General features: G+C 40.4%; 1 protein-coding gene across 1 annotated transcript in view; it reads left to right on the top strand.

Annotated features, from left to right (window-relative positions):
• Nucleotides 1-16,732, top strand: part of SAFB2 (scaffold attachment factor B2) — a 33,570-nt gene that overhangs the window by 3,295 nt on the left and 13,543 nt on the right. Inside the window, 11 exon segments of the mRNA XM_053658385.1 lie at nucleotides 2,120-2,184; nucleotides 2,270-2,477; nucleotides 4,048-4,106; nucleotides 4,978-5,005; nucleotides 5,917-6,294; nucleotides 6,297-6,426; nucleotides 6,843-6,892; nucleotides 7,436-7,536; nucleotides 11,747-11,896; nucleotides 12,017-12,129; nucleotides 16,593-16,723. Of these exon segments, the coding sequence (XP_053514360.1) occupies nucleotides 2,120-2,184; nucleotides 2,270-2,477; nucleotides 4,048-4,106; nucleotides 4,978-5,005; nucleotides 5,917-6,294; nucleotides 6,297-6,426; nucleotides 6,843-6,892; nucleotides 7,436-7,536; nucleotides 11,747-11,896; nucleotides 12,017-12,129; nucleotides 16,593-16,723 (1,413 nt within the window).

Here is a 16,732-nt window from a genome sequence, read left to right as displayed (position 1 = left end):
AATTCACGAGTGACTGTTGCTTTTTAAAAATAACGAGTAGCTAAACTTAGAGAAAACTTCCTCCTTAAACTCAGAACAAGAAACCTCTTTCCTTACTCATCTAAACAGGCAAAATTGAGGGAGACTTGTTGATATGTTTTGAAAGATTAAAATCTTTAAAAGATTAGGTTTTATGTGGGAAATTGATTTTCTAGTTTTTGTCCTGTTGCCTCCCAGCCCCTGTTTCAGCTGTTAGTCTACAGAGACCAGGCTGTTGGGAATGGGGTGCATCCTATCTGCTCAGTGTTTGTCATTCACACTCTTATTTAGGGCACTTTTTGTTGAAGATTTAGGGTGTGCGTCTGTCCTGTTTACATCCTGTATGGGCACTGTGGGCTACTACTTAGAGGCCTAGAAATTGGATGCAATTGCCAAACGTTTTTAGACAGTATATTTCAAAAGCATGTGCTGGGTTTAGATATGACGGGAAGTGGTACAGCTGAGTTTTTGAGTCCCATCTTTGGTGCTGAACCAAATTCTTATGTATCAAATGTGGATAATAAAGCTGCTAGTGTTGTGGGGAGTATTAATAAGATGTAGAGAGTACAGTATCTAACATGTAGTAAGAGTACATTTCTTGAGTGATTACTGATATAATGGTGAATGAGATACCTAAGGTATAGAATTTCTTCACTTTAAAAAAATATTAAAATACTAGTTTTTGATAATTTGGAAAATGTAAAAAGTACACACGTAGAAATAAAGTGATCTCTAATACCACTTTTGATGGTTGCCTCAGTCATCTCCACCTGTATGCGTTTTCACACTTGCATGTATATAAGCATACAGATCTTTTTAATAAAAGTAGATCTGTGTGGTTTGGGTTTTTTTAAAACTTCGGGAACTTTACCATGTCATTTCATATTCTTCGAGACTTTTTTAAAAAGATTTTATTTATTTATCTTTAGAGAGGAAGGGAAGGAGAGAGGGAGAGAAATATCAGTGTATGGTTACCTCTCGTGGGTTCCCTTCTGGGGACTGGCCTGCAACCCAGGCATGGGCCCTGACTGGGAATCGAACCGCAATCCTTTGGTTCACAGGCCAGTGCTCAATCCACTGAGCTACTTTAGCCAGGGTTGAGACTTTTTTTTTTTTTTTTTTTTAAGTTGTAAGACGTTGTATGGTGTACCATGAGGTTTCACAGCCTTAGCACTATTGACTATTTAGAGTGAACTATTCTTTGTGGGAGGGTGAGCACCATCCTCAGTCACTCATTATCCACTAGATAGATGCCAGTAGCATATACCTCAAGTGTGATATGTCTAGAATGTCTGCAGATACTGCCAGATGACACTCCACTCTCCCCATTGATTCCTCTTGCTAATATCCTACGTATGGACAAAATGTGCTGAAATTCTTTCCCTTTCAGATGTTTAGGCTGTGTATACTTTGTAGATGAAATAAATACCTATGTTGTGAATTTCTTGTCAGACATTTTAGTGCATGTCATAAGGGGAATACCTGGAGTATAGGTATTCCATGTATATTTTTGAGGCTTATGATACATGTGTTGCCTCTGCTTTCCCGCATACCCCCTTGCCCCTGCCCCGGGAATGCCTACCATTAACTATAAATAGTTTTTTTTGCATAAGACTCAGGATGACCATGTACCTTATGGTAGTCTTTGCTTTGCAGAAAAGTGTTCCTGAGTTGAAGACTGATGAAAGGCAGGTGACCTGCTTGAAATGGTGGAATATAGGGAAAACTACCAGTTAATAATCCAGGATGCTTTTGGAGGTCACAGTTCTTCGATTACTAGATGCACATTAAAATTACGTTTGTTGAAAATTGCCTGTTACCCTTTGCTCACTCTTGGGATATTTGTTTTACTTTAGGGTGGTTTTGAAATCTTTTGAAGCTCCTAGGTATTTTGTGCAAAAACAAAATGCTTTGTTTGACAGTATTACAGAAATCCTAGATATTCATGTTCCAATGTAGACAAAATTATACACAATTGAACAGGTGCTTCTAGTTTCCTTGTAACATGTTCTCTCCAAGATTGAAATCTATTGTTCTGTATAAACTGATTATTAGGCCAGTCCTGATTGTTATCCGATTGAACAATTAATTCTTTTATTAGGACAGAAGACAGAGGAAGAAGGCACAGAAGACAATGGCCTGGAAGAGGATTCCAGAGATGGGCAGGTACGTGGTGTGACAGTGGAGATGATGGCAGGAGCTCTGAGTTTTGGTCCACCTGGTCATTGACACTGCTTATTCCTCTTTATAGGAGGACGTGGAAGCAAGTTTGGAGAGCTTGCAGAATATTGACATGATGGACGTTAGTGTGTTAGAAGAAGCTGAAGTCGAGAACAGCAGTGCCCCTGACTTTGGGGAAGACGGAACGGACAGCATCCTTGATTCCCTTTGTGATAGCAAAGAGTATGTGGCGGCACAGCTGAGAGAGCTCCCAGCTCAGCTCACAGAACATGCTGTAGGTAACGCCAAGACACATGGAATGTGCCAGGAGCCCTGAGGCTCCCAGTGCTTATGTGCTGTTTATATGAGTGAGAATGCGCTCGGGGTTGATTAATAGCTAGCAACAAAAACACCAATCAGTATAAACACTTAATTTAGGATCTGAACCTTGGTAAGTTCAGTTCATTTAAATTCCACATAGGTCAGAGATGTTAATTAATGGATAATTTTTTGTAGTACTGGAGAATATTTATAATTGGGTGGGAGATATTTTCTAAGCGTAAGTCATAAAAGGTTGGCACAGTTGGTAAAGAGTATTTTCTGCCCTGGCTGGTGTGCTTAGTGAATTGTGTATTGGCCTGCCAACTGAAAGATTCCCATTTTGATTCCCAGTTTGGGCACATGCCTAGGTTTCAGGTTTGGCCCCCTTTTGGGGAACTACAAGAGGCACCTGATCGATGTTTCTCTTCCTCTTTTTCTCCCTCCCTTTCCCTCTCTAAAAATAAGTAAATAAACTCTTTTTAAAAAAAAAAAAGGATGTGAAATACAGTGAAGAGAAGTATTTGTCATCTCAGAAGAACATCTCCTGTTAAAAGAGATCCACTATTAATGTCCTTGTGTGTAAGGTAGGACTTTAATTGCTACCAGCATCATCTTTCCAAGTTCTTCCAGTATTTTGGCATAGAGCTCTCTGTGGTGGCCATCTTAATCTCACCAGCTTGGCATGTCCAGCCATTCTAGTTTGGTTGTGTTATTTACTTAAGGCATTACAACTGTAAACTGAAAAAAAAAATTGCCCTGGTACAACTGAACTTTAAACCTTCAAGGTCAAAATTCATGAACTCCAAACATCACCATACTTCAGCCTGGGGTGGTATTAAGCAACTGATTTGCCCTCTGTGGGCATGGTTCTGCTGTGTCATGTTAATTATTTTCAGAGCATGTGCATGGTTTCTAACTTCCTAGTTAATGGAAGCATCCAGGTTCCAAGGTTCAAACCTAGAAAATGAAAAAAAGTATCTAGAAAGGGATATTTTTGTATTTAATTAAAAATAGTAAAAAGCCTTCAGATTTAGTAACCTTTAAAAAAGTTTGGCTTGTCTTTTATTTCATTATTTTTATTATTTTGGTATAGTAAATAATAAAAACAGTCAAATTAAGTATTTGTTAAATAAGGCACTCCAGAAGAAAGTGCCAGTTACTGTTATTTTAAGTGGGTTGCTATCAGGTGATATCAGAGGAGTGCCTGGCTTTGAGTTCTACTTTGGAAAGTCTATGGCAGAGTGGTGTATGTGGACCACCAGTATGTGGAAACTGCCTAGGTAGTGCATTCATTCATTCATTTGAACAGTGCTAACAGAATGCCTACCATCTGTGAGCCTCTGTCAGCCATGCTGGTGTTACCCAGTGCTGGACCAAGTGGGGGCAAGGAGGAAAGTAATAAACCAAATCATCTAACAGTTGACTTGCAGATGGAAGTAGATCTATGAAGGAAATAGACATGTGAGCTGCCTGGAACATAGTGAGACACAGGTTTTGGCATTCAGAGCTCTGTCCCCACAAAGTGACCTTTCATCATCTTTTAGGTAGATGGGGAAGGCTTTGAGAACACTTTGGACACTTCATCGTTGGACTTCAAAGTACCTTCGGTAAGTGACCATTGGTTTCTGCATGGCTGGAAACTTTATGTGAGTGGTTAACTTTCCATAGTAGGAAAGGATATGTGCATGTTTATAAAAATGGTTCCCTGAGCATCGATATTCCCTGGTGCTGGGGATAAGAGGTTGAGAGCCAAACCTGTCAGTTTGGGGGCTTTCAGTCTAGTGGGGGCAGGGTTAATAACCAAAAAGAACGTAACTGGAAGAGAAGTTCATTGAGGGAGAAGTTCAGGTAGTTGGCCAACAAAAGCACCTAGGAGGCTTCCTGGAGGAAGTCCTAATCAAAATAAGGTGTGACATTGGGGTAGAGGGGAGTGTGACTCACTTCAGGGATGCAGTGGAGTACACAGGGTAAGGGCAGAGGGGCAGGGTTGGGGTTGCAGATGCAGGTGGGCCTGACTACCAGAGTCTATGGGCTGGGAAGGGATTTATCAGATGGTCTTATGTACAGTAGGAGGTCAGGGAGAGATTTTAAGTGGGGTAATGAAATGGTTTTGTTAACTGGCTCCAGTTATAAATAATAGTTTATGTTGAGCAAAACACATTTTTTTCTTCCAATCTGGTGTGATGTATAAACCAGTTGGCCATGTGCGTGAGACCATTAGAAGAGCTTGGACTTGGGATGGGGTAGCCAGACTCAGAGGAGAATTAAACAGGCTAAATAGTACCACTACCTTTCTGCTTTTGCTGGGGAGAAAGTAACAAAATGATTGTAGGTTGGAATACATTGTTTTGAGTAGAGAAAGTTCTTTGAAACAGCATTTATTCATACTTGAGTGAAAGCTGTTATCTGCTTGGGAAATGTATCTAGCTAGTTTTTAAATGCCTGTGTTTTTTCTTTCTCTTTTCTTTTTATAAATAGGATATTGAAGAACCACTATTGGAGCCAGGTACTGATAAGAGAAACACAACAATTATGGTTTGAAAGTTTTCTCACTACAATTATTTCAAGCTGTCTATATATTTTATGCTGTGTTATGGTCTTATAAATAATTTTTATGGTGGACAATCCAGATCGTACAAGGATCAGAGATTGGAAACCCATTTATATCACCAGATCTGTGGAACGACCGTTACGGTTTCTAGAGGTCATATATATGTGGTGAGATGTAGCAATTATGTTCATCTCTCTAACCACATAGAATGGCATTTACATAATTTCTCCTTATGATTCTTCCATGTGTTTCTACACATGAAACAGATCTTGTGATATTTCGCTGCAGTCAATTTGACTAATTCAGTTAAGGCAGGATATGCGATTGTCAGGGCACTTATAACCTGAGAAGTGACTGGATTCCAGAAGAGGAAACAGAGTTTCTTCATGAAAATTTCCAACATATTATTCCCCTTCTGAACTGCGTTTATCTCTCGCCATCTGAAGAGTTTCTGGTTTTCATTTTGGACTGTTCTGTTAAAAGAAATTCAAAGAAATTTGGAAATTGAGCTGTCATTGAATGGTGACTGCATTCGGTTCAGCACCTTGGACATTGGAAAAATAAGTCAGAAGACCCAGACTTGAACAAAACATGAAGAAGACTATTGAGAAGCAGCCAAGTGGTTGTAGGTGTTTAAATCTGTGGGGGCCTTTACCATGTAGCGTAGCGGCTTACTCTAGCAGTCAGTCGGTTGGAGTGCAGGTAGTGTAACCAGTGTAACATGTGTACCCGCGGGTTTTCCAATCTCTGTGTAGCTAGCGGTTCTCTTCGTGTTAGTGTGGCAGCCGTGCCAGTTCCGCATTTGTGATTGCTTTATTTCCCTGGTAATTAAACCTTGTGCCATTCTATTCCTGTTAAATCCGTAGAAAATGAGAAAATACTCGACATTTTGGGGGAAACTTGTAAATCTGAGCCAGTAAAAGAAGAAGGTTCCGAGCTGGAGCAGCCATTTGCACAGGATACAAGTAGCGTGGGGCCAGACAGAAAGCTTGCGGAGGAAGAAGACCTTTTTGGCAGCGGCCATCCGGAGGAGGGTGATTTAGATTTGGCCAGCGAGTCAACAGCACAAGCTCAGTGGAGCAAGGCAGACACCCTGTTAGCGGTAGTGAAAAGGGAGCCCGTGGAGCAGACAGGCGGTGACGAGAGGACGGACTGTGAGCCTGTAGGGCTAGAGGAGCCAGTTGAGCAGAGTAGTAAAGCCTCAGAGCGCGCGGAAGCCTCTAGCGAGGAGGTCGCGGAAGCGCCCCGGAAGCCTCAAGCCCAGACCTCAGAGATAGCAAAGAAGACGTGAAGAAGTTTGCTTTTGAAGCTTGTAATGAAGTCCCTCCGGCTCCTAAAGAGTCCTCAGCCAGTGAGGGCGCTGATCAGAAAATGAGGTTTGTTTTTTCTCAGTTATAGACCAGACGCTATCTCCTTTTCATTGGTCGTTTAATGACACACATAAGCTGTTTTTTTTCTGCAATTGGCCAGCCAGACTGACGAAATTGTAATTTATTTCTAAAGAATGTTTGATTTCTCTTTGTATTTTTAATGGCTGATTTGATTTCTTTTTCCCAACCTACTATGGTTGTGCTTTTAATTGCTAAGTGTTCTCTTCAGTTAAATCGATTGACTTAAGAATCTGACATTGTATTTTGGGGGGCAGATATCCAATATAAGCTTGCAAAGGCGTCTGTTAAAATTTTATTTCAGATTAATTTTCTGGTAGGTATTCAGTTTTAGCACATTTTACTTTTAATTTAGTTCTCTTTTGTTTTTTTCCTGTGTAATTAACATTAACTTTTATCTCTAGTTCTTTTAAGGAAGAAAAAGATATAAAGCCAGTCATTAAAGATGAAAAAGGTAGGATTTAACTTACATGGTGGGGAGCCACCTGTGGATCCCTTAGCTTGGGAGGGAGGAGCCTGGAAGTTGCCATGTTCTGGATCCATTAGTTTGTTTTCATTGTGGATTGCTAGAATAAATCATATAATTGTATCTCAAGAGATTAGTTTTAAATGTTGGTAAGCTGTGTTTTATGTCTCTCATGGCTGTCATTTATGGGATAGTAAAAATTCTCTTACACTGAATCTTATTATAATTCCATTCTCCATTGAATAATATAACAAGAGTTATAGAAACAGGTATCTTGGTTGTGATCTTCACTGGAAGACATTTCAATTTGTAACTGACCTAGATGTGTTATTCCTCAAGTAAGAAAACTCTGTTTCTGCCATGGATGGCATTTTTCATCTTCTGTCCTTGGTATTGACAGTAATTAAATTCATGAATCAGAAGAGTTGAAATAGGATGTAGTTAGTGTTTGAGAGAGGGCCACATCTTAGGAGTGGTTGTGCTTCCTTTTATGCCTGGGGGCAAAGCATAATCTTCTCCTTCCTGCTCCAGGTCGGATCAGCAGCAGTTCTGGTAGGAATCTGTGGGTCAGCGGACTGTCCTCCACAACTCGAGCGACAGATCTGAAGAACCTTTTCAGCAAGTATGGGAAGGTATGCTCTCCCTTATTATGACTTGCTGCCTTGCCTCAATTTGGCATTAAAAAATACATGAGTTTTCACTGATTTGGTGGTCATTCATGGTTTAACAAAAGGCAAGGGAGGATCTTCAAGGGGCAAAAGCACACCTGGTTTTGGGTTGCGTACATTTTTTTCTGGTTGAGAGTGGATAGTAGACAGAAAAGCATCATGACGTAGAGGACTATGTAGAAACGTATAAATAACTGCTGTCTGAACGTTCGTGTGGTTCTGACTTCTCTTCAAGAAGCTACTATCTTTTGGCCTATGCAGAACTTAAAGCTGGTGTGCTGACTATTTTTTCTTCTTAACAGTAAGTGAAACATTGACTTCTACATCTTAATAGCATCTTGAGTATATAATTTGAAAACTGGGATGTGATAGTGGTTTAGAAGTAAGTCACCTGATATGCTGCTTATGGGGGCAGGAGGAAAATAATACAGTTTAGAAGCTTTCCAAGGAAGTTGAAGGACTTTTGAAAATAATTGTTATTTTAGAGTTAGGTGATAAAGCAGTCTTATAAGCCATAGGGACAGCCCTGGTCTCCTGGGTGCCTATGGGAGGTGGCCCTCTGAGGGAGAAGTAGGAGTTGGTGCCTGAAGGTGTTAAGAAATTGCAGGGATTCCAGACAGTTTTTGTGGCTAGTTCATCCTGACCTGCTCTGGTCATACCTTTGCTCAGATCCGAGTCACAGTTTGGTGTTGGTGAATGTTTTAGTGACTTAAGCAGACAGGATCCGGGAGAAGCATTCAGAAGGCCCTGGAAAACTATTAAGCTGTAATCTACCCATTTATTTATTTATTTTTGACCTCCTTTTGGACTCAGGCACAGATTATAAAGCCTAAGCAAACAAAAAAGTTCCTGTCATCATAGATCTTACATGCTGGTGGGAAAATCATTTACAAAAGAAACACATATTCAATATAACACATGCAGTAAGTATGTTAAGGAGAATTACTGAATGCCAGTTGTGTATGGCAGGGAGATCTAATTTAGATTTGGGAGGTGGGTTCCCTGAGAAAGATACTTAGGGCAAGGCCTGAGTGATTGGAGTTTGGCATGCTTGTGGAGTTCAACTCTGATAAAGGAAGACCCTGTGGTGGGGCAGGGCTTTGTAATTTGGGTGAACTCATCTGAGGCTGCTGTGAAGAGCTTCAGGGCAGAGGGCAAGGGGAACAGGGTGGACAGGGATATGTGAACTTCTCATGGTCTCTGCCCTCATTTGGATTTAACGGTCATTGAAAGTGATGCCCTGGAAGGATAATTACTTTGATGGAAAGGTTGAACAACATAATTGACTCACCCCTCTGACCTTAGATGTAAAAATGTGAAGCTTCATCTCTGCTTTGAGAACTGACACTTTTGTCATCAGCAGAGGCTTCTGTCACCTTTGGCCCTGTATGGGGTACTCTGGGGCTTTCTTTAGACAGAGCAGAACTCTTCCATCTCTGGGTTGGGGGCAGGGCGGGAGCAGAAATGCAAAAGCAGGGTCTGCAAGGAACCAGAGAGCATGGACTGTTCCCTGGACTTTGTCCCAGTTGAGAGCACAGGTAAAAAAGAAGAGATGACTTATTCAGGTTGACCCACGATCAGAGGTGGTTAGAACCAGAACCCAGGCCTCCTATTTCTCAGGGGCCCTTTGCACTTCCGGAGGGGCTGGCCCTACCCTTACTTCAGATGTCCTACAGAACGTTGGCATTTAATGCAAACATTCTTCCAGTGGGTTTAAATCTGTGCTCTGGCTCTATTTTCTCTCCTGTTTCTTCTTGAATCACTTCTTCTTTATTTGCTGCCTTTTGTATCGGGTATTTTTTATGATTTGTGGTTTATTGCCTATGACTGTATATAACTAGGATAACTATCTTCTAGTTCCCTGAGGTATAATAGGGTTTTTTTGTTGTTGTTTGTTTTTTTTAGATTTTTCTTGTTTTTTGGTGTAGGCATCTGTTGCTGTGAATGTCCTTCTTAGAATGGTTTTTGTTTCATCCCATAGGTTTTTGTACATTGACTGTCCATTTTCATTTGTCTCAACGTATTTTGATTTCTCTTTTGATTATTTTCTCTGTCCCTTTGGTCAAGGTGCAAATTTTTTTTCAGGGGTTGCTTTTAGGAATTATAGTACATGTCTTAAATTACCATAATATGTCTGTCAGTGATATTGCACCAGTTCCTTACAACAGTACATTGCCTTTGCCCCATCCCAGCCTTTGTGATGTTATCAACGTACATTTTCTATTAAGAAAACCACACAGTATATTATTGGCTTGTTTTCGTGGTTTTTTTTTTAAAACAATTACCTTTAAGGAGATTTACAAATAAAAGATGTGAACTTTTAATTTCTTACGGGTTCACAATTTTGGGTGTCTTTAGTCCTTCTTGTTTTTATCCAAGTTACCACTGGTATCGTTCTCCTCCTTGAACATTTCTTGTAGGGCAGGGTTGCCGATGAGGAATTTGTGTGTCTGCAAGTCATCCTTTGGCTATCATTTTGCAAGCTATTTTGACTGGGTGTGGAATTCCAGGTTGGTTGATTTTCTTCCAGATAACAAAGCCTGCTCCACTGCCTCCTGGCTCACATTGTTTCTGACCAGTTGGCTGTGGTTCTAATCTTAGCACACACGGCTTTTCTTCCTTTTGCTGCCTTTAACATTTTCTGTTTATCAGTAGTTTGGAGCACTTTGCTGATGATGTGTGTTGATTTTGTTTGCTAATTTTTTTTCTTACATTCCTTGCTTTCGAGGACTCTATATATTGCTCTTGATTCCTTTGGTGTTGGTCTTTTTTCTCTATTTTGAATAGCCTCTCTCACTATGTCTTCAAGTTCCTTAATCTTTTCTTCTTTAATGTTTGTTGTCAATCCCATCTAATGTACTTTTCAATCTCAGAAGCTTGGTTTGGGTATTTTTGAATATCATTCATGTGTCTACTTAACATGGTGAGTCATTTCTCCGCCTTCTTGAATATTTAGGATATAGCTAAAACAACTGCTTAGTATCCATGACCACTAATTCTGTCACTGTGTCATTTGAGTCTGATTCTATTAGTTAGTTTGTTTTCTTCATTAGAGTCAGACTTTTTTGCTTCTTGGCTAACCCAGTCATTTTTGATTAGACATCAAGCATTGTGGCTTTTACCTTGTTGACAGCTAGTTATTCTTGTGTCCCTACACATTTCCTTGAGCTTTTGCTGGGGCACAGTTCAGTTACTGGCTCCTTCTGAGGCTTGCTGTTGAGCTTCATTAATCTAAAGAGAGTTCAGGGCTCTCTTCATCTGTTCTTGAGGCAGCACCCTTCTGAGCAGTCAGCCTGATGCCCATGCATTACAGGCTTTCCCACCCAGCCTTTGGTTTACTGTGGGTGAGAGCCTTTTGCAGCCCTGGGTGAGCCCATGGATTGTTCCCTCTGCTTCTGCAGGCAGTCCTCTCCCTGGCCTTGACAGTTTCCTCATGCACACGTGCTGTGCAGCTTTCTGCAGTTGCCTCTCTTTGTGGTATTATGATTGCTCACTGCTTTGATCTCCTCACTTCAGGGATACCAGCCCCTCAGTTCCTCCTCCCTGCCCATGCCTGGAACCTCTAGGCAGTAAGGCAGGACAACCATACGTCCGTCTTGTGTGTTTCTACACTTGCAATGTCACCGTCCTGTGTAGCCTAATGTCTGGGATCTGAAAACTCTTGTTGCCTGAACTTCCTGGGGTTTTGTTGTTGTGGTGGTTTTTTTGTTTGTTTTAAGTTGTTTCATGGGTAACACTTGGTATCCATTCTGGCTGGAAGTGGAAGTTTGCTTTACATCTGTGTTAGAGGTCTTCTCAGCTGTGGTCCACATAGGTAGGGGTACATTTCTGAGAAGATATTCCTTCAGCTATACATGGATACAGTAGAATTGGAGAAAATGATCTGAGTGTGATGGGCTTTTGATTAATTAACAAGTTGTGGTTAGTGGCATTTAACTGATTTTAGCTTTTCCTATTTGCTTTTTGTCACTATGAGAGCTGATGTTGTATCAAAAGCAATTGTATTTTGATAGGTCAGGATTGGTTAGGACTGCTTTGATAACTATGAAGATCTGACCATTTCTGGAGAAGTAAAAACTAATGGAAATTATTTTCATGATCTGTTACCTGCTAATAATTTTTGACATTGTGTGGTTATTAGTATGAGAAAATAAGAGTTCCCTTTCCCATGAAGGTTGTAGGGGCTAAAGTGGTGACCAACGCCCGCAGTCCTGGGGCTCGGTGCTATGGCTTTGTCACCATGTCAACGTCCGATGAGGCTACAAAGTGTATCAGCCATCTCCACAGAACTGAGCTTCACGGAAGAATGATCTCTGTAGAGAAGGTGAGACAGTCCTTGCTTGTTGTAACTCACGAATTTCTCGTGGAAGAAGACCTGTCTGTGACGAATTTCTCATGGAAGAAGACCTGTCTGTGAGCCTTTTCTGTCTGCATTATATTTTAGGCCAAAAACGAACCTGCTGGGAAAAAGCTGTCTGACAGGAAGGAGTGTGAAGTGAAGAAGGAAAAAGTTTCTAGTATTGACAGACATCATTCTGTGGAGATCAAAATTGAAAAGTAAAATGATCTTTTTAAAGCTTTCTCTTGGGATGATGGCCAGGAGGAGGGTGGGTGGTAGCCACAGGGTCACTCACGAAACAAGCACGTGTCCTTCGGGTAGACGGCCTCACTAGCTTCTCATTTGTATTTCAGGTGATTTTTGCGTCTTGCTGCCACTTCAGTATTCAGGTTTGAGTAGATATTCATTGGAGTAACTTTATCACTAAAAAATAGATTCAGGTGCTCCTCAATAAATATTTACATCCAACCTAGTAGCTTGCTGAAAAAAATAACACACAAAATGAATGAGCTATATTTCTTTTTCATTCTTAACATCCTGGGCCCTGGTACAGCCTCTCACACCTTAGAATCATTTCATGCATGGTCCAGGTTGATTTTCACATGAATCTTGCTTTTCATCTCAGCTTTGCAAAGATAACAGTGTTACTTAAAGGAATGTAGCCTGATTGGATATTGAAATGAACATCTTCAAACTAGAAGTTTGTGCAGCACCTCACAGTTGTCAAGTATTGCTGTATTTCCCTCAAAAACTTAAAATATCGCAGAGTACCTGTGAGTTCACTCTGGTAACTTGGGGGTGCCTTGGGACAGTAATTTGAGAACCAAAGCTCTGAAATACTGTTTTTATAAAGGAGGTAATCTATAGGTTTAATCAAGATGAAACTAGGCCTGCCTGGTATGGCTCAGTGGATTGAGCACAGACTGCAAACCAAAGGGTCACCAATTCGTTTTCCAGTCAGGGCACATGCCTGGGTTGCAGGCCAGGTCCCCAGTACAGGGTGCGTGAGAGGCAACCACACACTGATGTTTCTCTCCCTCTCTTTCTCCCTTCCCCTCTGTTTAAAAATAAATAATCTTTTAAAAGATTTTATTTATATGTTGAGTGAAATAAGCCAAGCAGTAAAAGACAAATACCATATGATCTCACCTTTAACAGGAAGCTAAACAACAAAACAAACAAACAAGCAAAATAAAAACAACGACACTGAAATCAAGAATGGGGACAGCGACGAGAGGGGAGAAGGGAGGGAATTTCAGAGGAAAAGGGGGAAGGATTTACAGGAACTAGCATAAAGGACACATGGACAACAACTAAGGGGGTGGAAAGGGGAGGGAGGTAGGGGGCACGGGGAGGTGGGCTGGGGAATAAAAAAAGAATACTGTAGTTGAAAAATAATTTAAAAAATAAATTTAAATTAAAAAAACTCTAAATGAGGAAAATGCTTTAACAGTTGGGTTATAATACAGTACGTAAATATGAATTAATTTTGGATTTATCAACTGATTCATATACAGAGACACAGCCAAAGTTCGTACAGAGAAATTTCTAGAGGTCTAAACTCCTCATGTTTCTCAACTGAAACAATTTTCTGGTTTGGGCTTTTTAAATAAACGTCTTTTTTTTAAAAAGATTTTATTTATTTGTTTTCTCCCAGAGAGAGAAAAACATCAATGTGTGGTTGCCTCTCATGCGTCCCTCCACTGGGGACCTGGCCCAAAACTCAGGAATGTGCCCTGATTGGTAATTGAACCAGCGACCCTTTCATTCTCAGGCCAGCACTCAGTCCAATGAGCCATACCAACCAGGGCAATAAATGAAATCTTTAAAAAAAAGATAAAAGTAGGGACAGACATTTCAGAGCAGGCATTGCTTATTTATACTTTTATCAAAATCATAGGCTCATCTTTTGGGAAGGGTAGACCTTGGTGATAATGCTTGATAAAGGTCTATTCTCAGGAGGCCGTGTGTCTGTATTAATTTTATATTGTCAACACAATTTATTTCTACTTCCAGGTCTACTCATACTCTAAAAATTGAACCCTTTGCTGAGACTCTTATTAGTCTCACAGTAATTCCTTTGTTTTTTATGTAAGAAAATTCAGTTATGTAAACATGGCCATGGATATCAACATGCATATGTTGGACTATGAGGTTTTTAATGACTCAATTGCCAGTCTTTATTGTGGCCAAATTGGAAATTGTAGGTTCGTGAGAAATGGGCTTCATGTACTTAGAAGTGAGACCTGTGTTAGAGTTCTTGCTTTTCTTAGTGTCTTGACAAGTTTGTTCATTTTTCAAATCACAAAAGTGAGATATGTTTATGGAAAAAAAGGGGATAATAATCAGCTAACATGCCAATGGGTTCCCTTAGTTCCTGGAAGAATACTGTGAAGTCTGTGTTCATTGTGGATAGAAGAGAAAACTGGCTCAGAAAGGGGAGGTGCCAACCTGAGGTCAGAACTCAGCTAGCAAGTGGCAAGAACGGGATTTAATCCCCAGTGCTAAGGTGCTGAACTTGATGAGCTTAAGATGCTTAAAACCACACTGCCTTCAAGTGGCTTGCCTAGAAGGTTGAACATTTTAAAATTTGTTTTTAACCTTATTTTTTCCTTCAAATAAACATCTTTATTAACCTTTTGTTTCGTTTTATGAAGTTCTAGGCTTAGTTGTCAGCCTAAGTGAAGTAAAGAAGCTTGTCCATAAAGGTGGCTTGTCTTGGCTAATTAGTGGTTTTTCTGTAATTGCTATCTAGAAAGCATAGACCGAAGTCAAGTGTAATCCCACTGGGAACACTTTTTGGTGTATATCCCTCTAGCCTGTTTTCCTCTATGCATGTGTTTTGGTTATTTTTTGCTTTTGTTTTTTAGAAACTACTATTTTTAAAGGATTTTTTTAAGGGGGGAAGGGAAGGAGAAAAGGAGGAGAGAAACATCAATATCTGCATACCTCTCATGTGGCCCCCACTAGGGATCTGGCCCACAACCCAGACATGTAACCTGACTGGGAATTGAACTGGCGACCCTTGGGTTCTCAGGCCCGAGTTCAATCCACCGAGCTATACTAGGCAGGGCTAGAAACTACTTTTCAACTTAGTGTTTTCAGGTTCTTTGTGTCAAGGAGGTGCCAGATGAGTATAGAACAAGTAGGGAGGGGTCTCCGGTCACAACATTTTCCAGATCTCCTTGGAAGGAAAAGACACTGCTCCAGAATAGTGGAAGAGGTACAGCGGAGATGATTCGTGGTGGCTTTATTTGCAGTCATGTAGTCACTGGGAGGGATCCCAAGCCTATCAGAAGGGAAATAGTAAATAACTATGGACAGTTGTGTAGCGGTTAAGAGGAACCAGATCTGTGTATATGTCCACACAACTAACCTTTAAGACATGAGGTGAAAAGCCCTAGAGGGCCACATATCGAGAACCATCCCATTATGTCAGTTTACAGAAATGTTGTAAACATCCCTAAAGATCATCAGGGTTATGTGAAAGTGCCTATGAAGGTTTGAGAAGTGCAGCTGAATGGAATGATTGACAGTTATGGCACCAAGGGTGGTGGTTGTCTTGGGGATGGGACAAGTGTATCTGTGACGTTCACTGCATGCACAGTATTTTGTTTATTTACTTATGTATATATGTATTTACTTACTATTTTTAGAGCAAAGGAAAGGGAAGAAGAGAGAGGGGACAGACAGGGGATGTGGCCTAGAGCCCAGGCATGTGCCCTGACCAGGAATCGAACTGGCAACCTTTTGGTTTGCAGGATAATACCCAACCTACTGAGCCACAACCAGTCAGGGCTGTTTTTTTGTGTTGTTTTTTTTTAAATTTTTTTCCAAGAGAAACCAATATGTTAAAAAAAATTTTAAGTTGTTAATTTTGATATACACCATCAATGATTATGGTATGTACTTACATTTTTTAATTTTTTTAGTTAAAATTTTTCTTAGAGTTAGTATTGAAGATGACAGTTCGGTGCTGTGAAAGTTTAGGAGGGAATTGGGAGAGGGGGCAACAAGTGCTGGTTAGAGAACCGAGCAGGACCTGGCTTTCCTCTCCCAGACCTTGGTGCACAGTGAGCATTTAATGACTAGAATTTAATTGCCTGAGATAAACAGCATTAGGAAATATGGAAGATAAATTCTAATGGCAACAATGATTTATTTCACTGCTTAGAATAAAACTGCCATATTTTCTGACATTTAACACCATTTATTAATGCTTAAAATATGCAGAAATGACCAGGTACCGAGTGTTGGTGGGCAGGGTGCCTCACTGCTTCATGCTGTGGGAACTGTACTTGTTTGGAGAAAAAAAAATTTCCCACAAAACTACATATCCCACACATACAAAATGTTTCAAAATGAGACATTTAAAATAGTTTTTCACATTCTTCCATCATGTCTACTCACATGCCAGTCATATATATATATATATATCTGGCATTTTGGGAAAACATCCTGTTGAGCCTGCAGTTTTATTCTACATGTTTCGAGGTGTAGCAGATAACTTAAGTGACAGTATAGGGGCTGTGTCTGACAAGGGGGTTATTACTGCAGTTTTCAAATAATTCTCCCTACCACTTGCTGTCATGCTGGTTTGTTTTGTGTGGCACTCTCAGTGAGTAGACTGCTCCTGTTAGAGTCTCAGGAACTCAAGTTTAATAACCATGTTCTTACATAGAACCATAATTAAGAAGGAAGAGAAAGTTGAGAAAAAGGAGGGGAAAAAGCCTGAAGACATTAAAAAGGAAGAAAAAGACGAAGATGAGCTGAAACCAGGAACCACAAATCGGTCCAGAGTCACCAAATCAGGTGAGTCTT

This window comes from Artibeus jamaicensis, unplaced genomic scaffold (assembly GCF_021234435.1).
Source record: "Artibeus jamaicensis isolate MK-2021 breed Jamaican fruit bat unplaced genomic scaffold, CSHL_Jam_final scaffold_537, whole genome shotgun sequence".
NCBI lineage: Eukaryota > Metazoa > Chordata > Mammalia > Chiroptera > Phyllostomidae > Artibeus > Artibeus jamaicensis.
Note: the sequence above shows the minus strand (reverse complement) of the source record. Positions and strands in the feature narration are given on the sequence as shown.